Source organism: Bos mutus, chromosome 21 (assembly GCF_027580195.1).
Source record: "Bos mutus isolate GX-2022 chromosome 21, NWIPB_WYAK_1.1, whole genome shotgun sequence".
Classification (NCBI taxonomy): Eukaryota; Metazoa; Chordata; class Mammalia; order Artiodactyla; family Bovidae; genus Bos; species Bos mutus.
This window is the reverse complement of record NC_091637.1, coordinates 63133212-63146773: the sequence shown is the minus strand read 5'-3', so window position 1 is coordinate 63146773 and position 13562 is coordinate 63133212. Positions and strand designations below refer to the sequence as shown.

The following is a 13562-nucleotide window of genomic DNA, read 5'->3' as shown; positions in this document are numbered from 1 at the left end:
ACCATAATACGTGCATGCGTGGGGATGTGTGGATTTTATAGGGATCGCGTGGGATCTCATTTGCTCCCCCAGCCCTCTTCGGAAGCTGGCATGCTATTCCCATTCTGCTGCTGCCGCTGCTAAGTCGCTTCAGTCGTGTCCGACTCTGCTCGACCCCAGAGACAGAAGCCCACCAGGCTCCCCCGTCCCTGGGATTCTCCAGGCAAGAACACTGGAGTGGGTTGCCATGTCCTTCTCCAATGCATGAAAGTGAAAAGTGAAAGGGAAGTCGCTCAGTCGTGTCCGACTCTTAGCGACCCCATGGACTGCAGCCCACCAGGCTCCTCCATCCATGGGATTTTCCAGGCAAGAGTACTGGAGTGGGGTGCCATTGCCTTCTCCAGTTCTACCGATGAGGAAATGAAGCTCAGAGAGGTAAAGTGACTTGGTTGACGTTGTTGTTGTTTAATTGCTAGGTATGTCCGACTCGTTTTTTGCAACTCCATGGATGAAGGCATGGCACCCCACTCCAGTACTCTTGCCTGGAAAATCCCATGGATGGAGGAGCCTGGTAGGCTGCAGTCCATGGGGTCAAAGAGAGTCGGACACAACTGAGCGACTTCACTTTCTTTATTTCTATAGTTCCTTTTGGAGAAGGAAATAACAACCCACTCCAGTGTTCTTGCTTAGAGAATCCCATGGACGGGGGAGCCTGGTGGGCTGCTGTCTATGGGTTGCAAAGAGTCGGACACGACTAAGCAATTAACAGACACAACACACATAGCCTGCCAGGCTCCTCCGTCCATGGGATTTCCCAGGCAAGAATACTGGAGTGTGTTGCCATTTCCTTCTCCTGACCCAGGGATTGAACCTGTGTCTCCTGCATTGTAGGCAGATTCTTTACCACTGAGCCACCTGGGAAGCCCCTTGATTGACATCTTCCTGCAGGGAATGGCAAGATATGAACTCGTGCCACTGTTCAGGGTTCTTGTAACAGTGATCTCAGGGAGGGTTTTGAATTAAAGAAAAACACAGGGTCTCTCTTGAAAGCCAGTACAGCAAAGAAGATCCGGTGTGGGTTTCTGCCAACGGATACCAAAAATGTCTGAGGAAGGAAAAGGGAAGGAAGCAAACAAGGAAACACGCTGGCCTTGGGTTCTGAGTCGCCAAGCCCGATGTAGTGATCCCAATGCAGCTGACATTTCTAGGTCTGTAGGCCAGGCTTGATGTTGCTGGGTAAGTTGCTTCAGGGCTTCCCTGGTGGCTCAGATGGTAAAGAATCTGCCTGCATTGCGGGAGATGTGGGTTCTATCCATGGGTCAGAAGGATCCCCTGGAGAAGGGAATGACAACCCACTCCAGTATTCTTGCCTGGAGAGTTCTATGGACAGAGGAGCCTGGCGGGCCACACCCCACGGGGTTGCAAAGAGTCCTACACGACTGAGCAACTAACACTTTGCAACTTCCAAGTTGCTTCAAAATAATCTAGGCGTTGACCTCTCGGTTGGAACCTTGGTGGCAGCCACGGTGGCAGCGTGTTGGGGCATGGCCCCTGTCTGGGCCATCAGCAAAGCTGGCACCAGCTGGAGCTTCCAACTCACCTCTGGGCAAGTGGCCCTGAGCTCCAGGAGCAGGGACAGCCCCGCGTCCGAAGCAGCCCTCTCACCAAGGGGCTTCTGCCATGTTTAAAAATGAGCCGTCCATGACTGTGTGTTGCCTTTTAAAATATTTAGTGAGTTTTTGAATAGAAGAATGTTCTGAGTGGCTCTTCAAAGCCTTTCTGACATTGTTCAGTTTTCAAAAGTGAGCAGTCCCAGTGCTCAAGGCTACTTCTAGGCAACAGATAACCGTGAAGTGGAAGTATGGAAATGAACATTTTATTTAAAAAAGAAAGTTACGGGGGAGAGTGGAAAGAGCATTGTATAGGAAGGGTCTTTGAGGACTGGGAGATTTAAAAACACTGGAAGCTGTCAGATCCTGGGATAGACTGTCCCCTGCTGTGAATCTTGCCCTGGTGTGGAGGGAAGTCAGGGGACCAGATTGTTCAAAGGCAAGGAAAAGCGTTTACCCTGGCATGATCTGGGACCCTGGAGTCCGATTTGGTGGGTGCACAGAGCTCTTCCCCACCTGATGATAAATTCCAAACAGGTTAACTTCCTCCTCTGGCTTCCCTGGTGGCTCAGTGGTAAAGAATCCGCCTGCCAATGCAGGAGACACAGGTTTGATCCCTGGGTCGGAAAGAAACCCTTGGAGGAGGAAATAGCTACCCACTCCAGTATTCTTGCCTGGGAAATCTCATGGACAGAGGAGCCTGGCTGGCTATAGTCCATGGGGTCGCGAAAGAGTTGGACAGGACTGAAGGACGAAACTACAGCAAGCAAAACTTCCTCCTTAGACTTTTCTAAGATAGAGTCTTATAAATGTCTTCCACTCTTTTTGTTTTGTCTGTAAAAAAAAAATACAAGAAATGGAAACCTCTGAGTTCTTCAGAACGTGCAGCTACATGCTTCTCAGAAGCTGCTGCTTGAGTTTAAAAAAATATATTTTAATCAGCCATTTCATTCCTGGCCTGCCTGAGAATTTTGCACTGTCTTTTGATACCCGCATTCCTCAGGGGCAATAGAACTTTCTAGAAAGTGTGTGGCCATCAGAACAAGAAACAGGAAGTGCTCCAGAGAGACCCAAGGAAATGAAGATGATGGAAAAAGAGATTAGGGGAAGGGAGGTGGCCCAACTTGAAAATACAAGGAACCAGAGCTGCTGTGTGTGTGGAACTCGGTTACTGAGAGTAGCTGGAGCCCAGGTGCAGAGTCCAGAGTGCTCTTTTTTATTTTATTTTTATTGAATTACAGTTGAAACCAATGGATTTTTAAAGTCGTTTATTGGCCGTGCCGGTTCTTTGCTGCTGTGTGCGCTCTTTTTCTAGTTGCGGTGCTCTGAATTCTCACTGTGGTGGCTTCTCGTTGCAGAGCATGGCTCTAGGGCGCATGGGCTCGGTAGGTATTTGTGGTTCCTGGGCTCCAGAGCACAGGTTCAGTAGTTGAGGTGCACGGGCTGAGTTGCTCTGCCGCACGTGGGCTCTTCCCAGATCAGGGATCGAACCCACGTCTCCTGCACTGGCAGGCGGCTTCATTACCATCGAGCCACGAGGGAAGTCCAGGGCTCTTTAATTGGAAGATCTATGGCCTTGTGGGAGGTGGTGCTTCATTTGTGTTATTAGCTCCTGATGTCAGAGAGGGATGTTTTCTTTATCGTCTTATTTATTATTTATTTATTCTGCCTTGTTTCCAGAAAAGGATTTGAGGAGGACAAAACACTATGGCGTCTGGCCAGCTCTCCCGTGAGACTGAGGTGAACCGTTCTGTTGTTCCCCACATATATCACCTAGTAAGCCAGGACAGGAGATGGCACCTCCAAGAAGGCTGTGCATCTCTGGGCTGTAGCATCGTCATGTGCCAGCAGGGACGTGGTCCTGGCCTGGCCTCCCTCAGTGGTCATGTGACCATGAAATGCACCCCCCAAAAAATGGCCTTTGGTTGCGACAGTGGGGAGGCATGCAGGAAGGGAAGGCTGAAGTGTCGGTGTGGCCTTACCGCTCCCAAAGTGAGGAACACAGCTGCCCAGGGCCTTGGGAAGGCCTCCCTGCACGTTTCTGGGGCGCGGGGGGAGATTCTCCCGAGGGGCTCCGGCACGGGGAACTGAATTTATGCAGACATGCTGGGAGAAGGAAGTTTCCCAGACACCCTGGAGAAAGAAAATGGCCTCAGAAGTTCTCTTGGAGCTGGGTTTAAAAACGAGGGGAAGCTGAGCTTTGGAATCCTTTTTCCCTTTCTGTCCGTTCCCCCATCACCCACCCACTGGTTTCCGCACTACCAAACCTGGAGACACATGTCCTGTTGGACACGAGTGTGCAGTGATGACTGTGGACCACCAGGCTTGGAAGGCATGTCTTAGTTCCCAGCGGGGGTGATCTGGCCCAGTTGGTTCTGTGTTGCAGAGAATCTCCACGCGGACCCCTGACTCCTGGAGGCCCCCCCCCACACTGCATGGCTCAGTGAGGTCCAGGCTCCTTTGAAGCCATCAAGTCTAACCCATAAGGAACTTGGGGTATTTGTTCTCAGAGTCCATAGAGTTTTGACTGCTAAGGGTGAAACCCCCAAGAAACATTCTTCTCGGGTGGGAATCAAAGAAACAAAAACTCCATCTCTGTATGGGATTTCGGAAATCCCTCTTTTGAGGAGGGACTGTACTTCCCCTTCCCTTCCTGATCCCGGGTTTGGAAACTAACACACACCTCTGGCTTCACTGGGGAGTTTGCAGCTACTGTACTTTATCAGTGTTAAAATCTTCCAGGTACAAGGAAGTCTGAAAAAACAAAAAGGGTTTTTTTTTTCAAGACCTCGGCTGTGATGCCATATTCCCTTTCCCTTCTCCGGCCAGTGAGCGAGTCTGAGGGGGCAGGGCAGGGCAGGGCCTGCCCATACCTGTCCTGTTTCATGTGGAGTGTTAGGAGAGCCTCAGGCTGGAGAAGCAGCCAGTTTTACCTGCAGGTTGAGGATGTCGGCCACGAAATAGGTGCTGGTTGGAAGGTCCAGGCTCCCATTTTGTGACCGCCCCCAATGATGGACAAAGACAAGGGTTTTTCGGCTCCATGCCACCAGTGTCCACGAACACTGGGCTCCCAATGCCAGAGCCCAGTTTGTCACAAACTCACACTTGCCACTGTTCATCCCGATCGCCCTGTCGGAGGTGACACTCTTTCATTCAGCCTTCTGGCAAGGGACCTCATATAGGCCAGTGCCCGCCCCGGGGGGTCTCAAGGCCAGATTCCATGCTGTGGTTAGGTGTGTGTGTGTGTGTATGTGCATGTGGGTATATGAGGCCACGAGGGCAGTGATGGGGGGGGCGGTGGGCAGCTGTCCGCCAGTAGTGATGTTCTTACGATGCTGAAGTCCTGTTCCTACACGCATCCCTGTTTAACTTGGACGGTGCTTTCTGCACAGACACTGGTGTATGAAACCCTACGATTTCCGGTAGTTCAACTCCCAAATGACGCAGAGGTTATCAGCTAGTGCTCTTAAAATGTTTGCGAGGTGATTCAGTTTGATTTGTGTTTCTTAGAACTTCCTTGGATCGAAGATTTGCCTAGTCATGACTGGGTGGAGAGGGGGAGAGTTGTTTTGGCCCCCAAAGAGTTTTGGCAATGCCTGGAGAGATTTTTGATCCTCATGACTGGGAGGGGAGGGAGTGTGACTGGCTTCTAGTGGGTATGCCTCCAAACATCCTACAAGGCACAGGGCAGTACCCCTCCCACTCCCCAGATCAGATCAGATCAGATCAGTCGCTCAGTTGTGTCCAACTCTTTGCGACCCCATGAATCACAGCACGCCAGGCCTCCCTGTCCATCACCAACTCCCGGAGTTCACTGAGACTCGAGTCCATCGAGTCAGTGATGCCATCCAGCCATCTCATCCTCTGTCGTCCCCTTCTCCTCCTGCCCCCAATCCCTCCCAGCATCAGAGTCTTTTCCAATGAGTCAGCTCTTGGCATGAGGTGGCCCACCCACCCCCAAAGAATTATCAGGATCTATATGATGGCTGAACTTTGCCTTGCTATCTTTTAGGCAGCCCAGCCTTTGTATACTTCCCATTGTTGGAATCAGGCTTTCTCACAAATAACATCTCCTTTGGCTTCTGAGATGATGGGTTTAAAGACACCATGTTATAAGGGCACAGAGCGAGGTCTACCAATTGGAGTAACAGCCACACAGAGGCTTCTCTAGCCTGTCCGCCAGGGGGTCTGCCAGGGGGTCGCTGGCCTGGGCCTGCTCTGCAGTGGTCTGGTGCCACCCCCTGAGAGCTGCGACGCCGCCGGCATCTCACGTCTCTCTTGCCTCTTTCTGTCCGTGTGTCTCCCCAGGTAAAGATGAGCCTTCCAGCTACATTTGCACAACATGCAAGCAGCCCTTCAACAGCGCGTGGTTCCTGCTGCAACACGCGCAGAACACGCACGGCTTCCGCATCTACCTGGAGCCCGGGCCGGCCAGCAGCTCGCTCACGCCGCGGCTTACCATCCCGCCGCCGCTGGGACCCGAGGCCGTGGCCCAGTCCCCACTCATGAATTTCCTGGGTGACAGCAACCCCTTCAACCTGCTGCGCATGACGGGCCCCATCCTGCGGGACCACCCAGGCTTTGGTGAGGGCCGCCTGCCTGGCACGCCGCCGCTCTTCAGCCCGCCGCCGCGCCACCACCTGGACCCGCACCGCCTCAGCGCCGAGGAGATGGGGCTCGTCGCCCAGCACCCCAGTGCCTTCGACCGAGTCATGCGCCTGAACCCCATGGCCATCGACTCGCCCGCCATGGACTTCTCGCGGCGGCTCCGCGAGCTGGCGGGCAACAGCTCCACGCCGCCGCCCGTGTCCCCGGGCCGCGGCAACCCTATGCACCGGCTCCTGAACCCCTTCCAGCCCAGCCCCAAGTCCCCGTTCCTGAGCACGCCGCCGCTGCCGCCCATGCCCCCCGGTGGCACGCCGCCGCCGCAGCCGCCGGCCAAGAGCAAGTCGTGCGAGTTCTGCGGCAAGACGTTCAAGTTCCAGAGCAATCTCATCGTGCACCGGCGCAGCCACACGGGCGAGAAGCCCTACAAGTGCCAGCTGTGCGACCACGCGTGCTCGCAGGCGAGCAAGCTCAAGCGCCACATGAAGACGCACATGCACAAGGCCGGCTCGCTGGCCGGCCGCTCCGACGACGGGCTCTCGGCTGCCAGCTCCCCCGAGCCCGGCACCAGCGAGCTGACCGGCGAGGGCCTCAAGGCGGCCGACGGTGACTTCCGCCACCACGAGAGCGACCCTTCCCTGGGCCATGAGCCCGAGGAGGAGGACGAAGAGGAGGAGGAGGAGGAGGAGGAGCTGCTGCTGGAGAACGAGAGCCGGCCCGAGTCGAGCTTCAGCATGGACTCGGAGCTGAGCCGCAACCGGGAGAACGGTGGTGGCGGCGGCGGTGGCGGCGGGGTGGCCGGCGTGCCGGGCGCGGGCGGCGGCGCCGCGGCCAAGGCGCTGGCCGACGAGAAGGCGCTGGTGCTGGGCAAGGTCATGGAGAACGTGGGCTTGGGCGCGCTGCCGCCCTATGGCGACCTGCTGGCTGACAAGCAGAAGCGCGGCGCCTTCCTGAAGCGCGCGGCCGGCGGTGGGGGCGGCGGGGACCCAGGCGACGACGATGACGCCGGGGGCTGCGGCGACGCGGGCCCCGGGGGCGCGGTCAACGGGCGCGGCGGTGGCTTCGCGCCGGGCACCGAGCCTTTCCCGGGCCTCTTCCCGCGCAAGCCGGCACCGCTGCCCAGCCCCGGCCTCAACAGCGCGGCCAAGCGCATCAAGGTGGAGAAGGACCTAGAGCTGCCGCCTGCCGCGCTCATCCCGTCGGAGAATGTGTACTCGCAGTGGCTGGTGGGCTACGCGGCGTCGCGGCACTTCATGAAGGACCCCTTCCTGGGCTTCACGGACGCGCGCCAGTCGCCCTTCGCCACGTCGTCCGAGCACTCGTCCGAGAACGGCAGCCTGCGCTTCTCCACGCCGCCCGGGGACCTGCTGGATGGCGGGTTGTCGGGCCGTAGCGGCACGGCCAGCGGGGGCAGCACGCCGCATCTGGGCGGCCCGGGCCCCGGGCGGCCGAGCTCCAAGGAGGGGCGGCGCAGCGACACGTGCGAGTACTGCGGCAAGGTGTTCAAGAACTGCAGCAACCTCACGGTGCACCGACGGAGCCACACCGGCGAGCGGCCTTACAAGTGCGAGCTGTGCAACTACGCGTGCGCGCAGAGCAGCAAGCTCACGCGCCACATGAAGACGCACGGGCAGATCGGCAAGGAGGTGTACCGCTGCGACATCTGCCAAATGCCCTTCAGCGTCTATAGCACCCTGGAGAAACACATGAAAAAGTGGCACGGCGAGCACTTGCTGACTAACGACGTCAAAATCGAGCAGGCGGAGAGGAGCTAAGCGCGTGTGCGCGCGTGTGTGTGTGTGTGCGCGCGCGCGCGGGGGCCCGGGCCCCACCCTGCGCACCTGTACAGTCGCCCCGTCGCCAAGCGAGAGAATGCTGACCTGACACTTGCCTCCGCGTCACCGCCGCTCGGCGCCCCCCGCGGGTCCCCGGGGCCCAGGGGAGGTGGCCCTCCAACCTAACCTGTGTCTGCGAAGTCCTATGGAAACCCGAGGGTTGATTAAGGCAGTAAAAACAAAAAAAAATTGTGGAGCCTTTTAACTGTGCAATAATTTCTGTATTTATTGGGTTTTGTAATTTTTTTGGCATGTGCAGGTACTTTTTATTGTTATTCTTTCTGTTGAAATTCCTTTAAGAGATTTTGTTGGGTATCCATCCCTTCTTTAGTTTTTTTTTTTTTTTTTTTTTTCCTTTAACCCAGTAGTAGCCTGAGCGATGACTCCTGAGCTCTGTAGAGGGGAAGCTATATTTTAAATTATAATTTGGGGGGTGGGGAGGGCGCTGCTTTTTTTGAAATCTAAGCTAAGCATGTGTAATTTCTTGTGAAGAAGCCAACACTTAAATGACTTTTAAAGTTGTTTACTTTTTTATTCCTTTTTTTTTTTTGTCCTGAAATAAAAAGTGGCATGCGTTTTTTGGGGGGGAGGGGGGTGGATGTACAGCGGATAACAATCTTTAAAGTTGTAGCACTTTGTTTCAGAATTGGAATGGAGATGTAGCACTGATGATGTCCTGAGTAAGGGAGGCCTTTTCTATGTTGACTTCAACCTTGCCATACATAAGGAAACCTTTGAATGGTGGGCCTTCCCTCCCCGCCGCCCCCTCCCGCCCCCCAACAACAAAATACTCAGCACTGCCAGAGAAACAGGAGTTTTTGAGGACTTTGCCCCAGGAAATGGCCCAAGAGCATTCTAAAATTGTGCATTCCCAGCAGATCCCATCCGTTTCTTGGAATGTCGGTGTGCCGTGGAATGCCATTTCTGCTATTTGCCATAGATTAGACTAAATAAAATAGGCTGAAGGTACTTTGGGGGGTAGATAGATGGTGGTGGCCTGCAATAACACAGAAAGGAAAGAAACCAGCCGTGTTCTTTCAGGCTTCTTCTGGCTTGACAGTTTCTCTCTCTCTTTTTATCACCCTCACCACAGAAATCCTAAGTCATACGTTGCTACCAGTGACAACAGGCCGTTTCTCAAGCAGACAATGTCCTGATGGTGACTGGAGGGGAGTTAGTATTCCCTCTGCACACTGATGACATTATACAGATGGGGTGGGGGGAATCTTGCCAATCTCAGTCCCCTTTTACTGCAAAGTGGGAAGAGTCCCATCTGAAGGTGCCCAGCGCTACTTCGTTTTTGTTTGTTTTTTCTATCCCCTTAGGTTGGAAGGTACTAAACATTGGACTGTTCAGATTAGAATTTGAATTCTGTTGACCCGCACTTTAAAGCTTTTGTTTGCATTTAAATTAAATGGCTTCTCAACAAGAAATTGCAGCATCTTCTTCTTTTTGGCCCAGAGGTGGGTTAAACTGTAAGGGATGGCTGAGATTGAGTGTCAGTATTGCTAAGCGTGGCATTCACAGTACTGGCACTATAAAGAACAAAATAAAATAATAATTTATTGGACAGTGTTTCTACTGCCATTCAATTTGATGTGAGTGCCTTGAAAACTGATCTTCCTATTTGAGTCTCTTGAGACAAATGCAAAACTTTTTTTTTTCTTTTGCAATGAAAAGACTTTAAAAAAAAAAAAACGAGAAAAGTACATTTCTTTAGAAACAAAGCCACATTTACTTTAAATAAATTTTCAAAAATCCTGGTTGAAGACGTGAAAATGCCATAAGACCCAATCAAATGAAGAAATAAACCCAGCACAACCCTGGATATCCATTAGCTGAATTAACCTCAGCCCCTTTTGCCTGTGGGACAACGCTGCTTAGATGTGGAGTGGAGGTGACTTACTGCTGAATTAAAACTCAAGTGACACAAGGTACAAGTTGATATTGTTGAATGAAAAAACAATTCAGGAACAATGGCTAATTTTTTTCTAAAGTTAAATTTAGTGCACTCTGTCTTAAAAATACGTTTACAGTATTGGATACATACAAGGGTAAAAAAAAATTGTGTGTATGTGTGTTGGAGCGATCGTTTTTTTCAAAGTTTGCTTAATAGGTTATTAAAAAAAATGCCACAGTGGCTGCGTGTATATTGTTTTTTTTTGGTGACGGGGTTTTAGTATATATTATATATATGAAAATTTCTTGATTACTGTAAAAGTGGACCAGTATTTGTAATAATCGAGAATGCCTGGGCATTTGACAAAACAAGAAAAAAAAAAAAACCCTTTTCTTTTCCTTGAAAATGTTGCAGTAAAATTTAAATGGTGGGTCTATAATAATTTGTTCTTGTCACAGTAACTGTAAAGTCGGAGTTTTAGTAAATTTTTTTCTGCCTTGGGTGTTGAATTTTTATTTCAAAAAATGTATAGAAACTTGTATTTGGGGATTAAAAGGGGATTGCTACACCATGTAGAAAAAGTATGTAGAAAAAAAAGTGCTTAATATTGTTATTGCTTTGCAGAAAAAAAACCCCCACATTTCTGATCTGTGCTTAATTCTCTCCTCCCACCTCCCTCTGGAATGGATATATTGGTTGGTTCATATGATGTAGGCACTTGCTGTATTTTTACTGGAGCTTGTAATTTTTTAACTGTAAGCTTGTCCTTTTAAAGGGATTTAATGTACCTTTTTGTTAGTGAATTTGGAAATAAAAAGAAAAAAAAAAAACAAAAACAAGCAGGCTGCCATAATATATTTTTTTAATTTGGCAGGATAAAATATTGCAAAAAAAAAATTTGTATGTTAAGTCCTATTGTACAGGAGGAAAAAAAAAAAAGGGTTGTTTGACAACCTTCGAGGAAAAGAAACAAAAGGAAGTAGCTAAATGCTTTGGTTCACAAATCATTTTAGTTGTATATATTTTTGTCAGAATTGGCCTCTACCAAGGACTGTTCAAAATAGGGCTTCAGTCTGAATGCCCTGAACCTTGCATCAAGGCTCCCTGGTGTGGCCACAGCAGACCGGATGGGAAATTCTTTATTCGCGTTGAGTGGAGAAATCAGTTTTTGTCAAGATGTCGGTACCATTTCACAGAGCCCTCCCTTCTCTACGAGGCATCTGTAAAGATGTCAGACATGGGGGAGAGAGCGCACGCCTTCTCTTCACCACCACCACCACCACCACCACCACCACCACCACCTCTCCCACCCTTCAGAGCAGAAAGAAATGCAAACCGAGCTTTCTCTAGTCCTTGAGAGAACGTCAAACAAGCAAGCAAAACAAAACAAAACAAAATGTGATAAAGGGAGCTGGCATATCAGCCAGGCGCAGGTGACGTGGTCTGCGGCTGGGACCAGTGCAAATTGAATTTCAGGAAGGGGTCCCCATCACAGCCGGGACCTTTTCATCCGTGGAGAGTGGTGGCCTGCTGTCTTTCTTACTTGCTCCGCTGCTTTCTCTCCAGAACCTACATTCGTCAGTCTCCAAATGCCTAGGGCCTGGGACGAATTCGGTGCCTTTCCATAGTTCTTTCTCTTTCCTTCCCACGTGTTTCCTCTCCATCTTCCCACCTCTGTCGGTCCTCGATGTGCTCATGTTTATCAGATTTATTTCTCCCTCTCTGTCCCCCCACCCCTGCCCCTCTTTTTTTTTTTTTTTTAAAGCCAAGTAGCTTTAAGATAATAAAGTGGTGGTTTTTTGGATGAGGGAATAATACGTTTTTAAAAAAATACCTATATCAGGAAGCCATTTTTTATTTCAGGAACTCTAAGAAACCATTATATTTCAGGTTATGAAAGTATAAGCAAGCATCCTTTCGGGCAATTTCTTTACCAAATGCAGAAATCTCTCTTCTGGGCGCTTTTCTGTTTAATATGCTTTTCCTCCTTGCCACTTACCTTTGCAAAGTAAAAAGGGGGGAGGAGGCAGAAGATCAAGCTGAGATGTTTGTTTCCTGCCTGTTTGACCTGAAGCCCCACGGGCTGCCCTTTTCTCCGGGTGCCCTGGGGACGTCCTTGAGCAGCCTCCAAGGCAATCCTCCTGTAGTTACAAAAGCTAGCCAGCTCTCACCAGCTTCCGCAAAGTCACCACGATGCCAGAATCAAGCCATCCTAAAGCACAAAGATTGTGTCTCTGTCGACTGCAGAGAAATGAGCATTTTTGCTTCTCTTTTTTTGTGTTTAAAAAGCCAACACTGAAGCAGATGACCCAGTGAGAGAGGCCCCGGGCCCTGGGGGGACCCCGCTGACCCCAGGCCGGTTTTCCACACTGCCACAACTTGATTCAAAGATGCCCCCAATTGGAACCTGCCACTTGCCATTTGAGGGTCTTTCATGGGGGAGGAGGAGGAGGCTGACTTCCTCTAAGCAAAAATGTGAAAAGTAGGGAAGTCAGCCTTTCGTTCTGGTCCTAAGTGACGGTCAAGGATTTTTGTGGAACACAGGCAAACCCATGAATTTTGGTGCTCCTTGTATCAGCTCTGCGAAGCAAAGTTACATTGAGTTAAGTTGTTTGCATTTGTACTGGCAAGGCGAAATATTTTTATTACCTTTTCTATTACTTATTGTATGAGCTTTTGTTGTTTACTTGGAGGTTCTGTCTTTTACTACAAGTTTGGAACTATTTATTATTGCTTGGTATTTGTGCTCTGTTTAAGAAACGGGCACTTTTTTTTTTTATTATGGATAAAATGTTGAGATGACAGGAGGTCATTTCAATATGGCTTAGTAAAATATTTATTGTTCCTTTTATTCTCTGTACAAGATTTTGGGCCTCTTTTTTTTCCCTTAATGTCACAATGTTCTGTTCAGCATGTGTCTGCCATTTCATTTGTACGCTTGTTCAAAACCAAGTTTGTTCTGGTTTCAAGTTATAAAAATAAATTGGACATTTAACTTGATCTCCAAACCTTGTCCTTTTCTGTGTCTTTCTAGGGTAGGGGATGGACAGCTTATTTCCAAGGGTGAATTAAAGGTCTCTCTCCATCTTTCTCCCGACGCAGGCCCGTTACTCTCGTGTCCGAGAGCACAGGCAGTAGTGGCCTGAGAGACCAGCCGTGCTTTTTTTGACCTCTGTGAGGCTGTGATGCGGAATAGTGGTTCTCACTCCTGGTTACACGTTGGAATCACGTGAGAGTTTTTCAAAATCCCTGTGTCCAGGCCCCGCCCCAGACCAATTTCTATCCGATTCTTTCGAGGCGAGATCTAGGCATCGGTATTTTTGAAAATGACCCAGGTGACTCGCAAACAGCCAAGTTTGAGACCAAGTGGTATAAAAGTAAAAGCCCTCGTCTGGGAATGACAAGACTTGGGTCTAGTTTCTTTCAGCTAACATTTCCTGAATTTCCAGGGAGAGCCACTGGGTGAGGGGTCAGAAATGAGTAGGACAGAGGTCTGGCTGCCCTGTGTCCTTGGTCTGGTACCCTTGGGTCCCCATCGTGAAGGGAGGCTGTTTGAGTACAGAGCATCTCCACCCATCCATGAGTTTGAATGGAATCACACAGGAGCACCACCTTCTTCCTGCCCGCTGTGTG

The 13562-nt window shown here is 50.5% G+C and overlaps 1 protein-coding gene across 4 annotated transcripts in view; it reads left to right on the top strand.

Moving 5' to 3' along the window:
• BCL11B (BCL11 transcription factor B) overlaps window positions 1-12912 on the top strand; it is a 102184-nt gene extending 89272 nt beyond the window's left edge. For all 4 annotated transcript variants that reach the window (XM_070357938.1, XM_070357936.1, XM_070357937.1 and 1 more), the window contains one exon: window positions 5898-12912. In XM_070357938.1, the coding sequence (XP_070214039.1) occupies window positions 5898-7969 (2072 nt within the window). In that variant the 3' untranslated portion in view covers window positions 7970-12912. The remainder of the gene's footprint in view (window positions 1-5897) is intronic.
• Window positions 12913-13562: the final 650 nt, after the last annotated feature.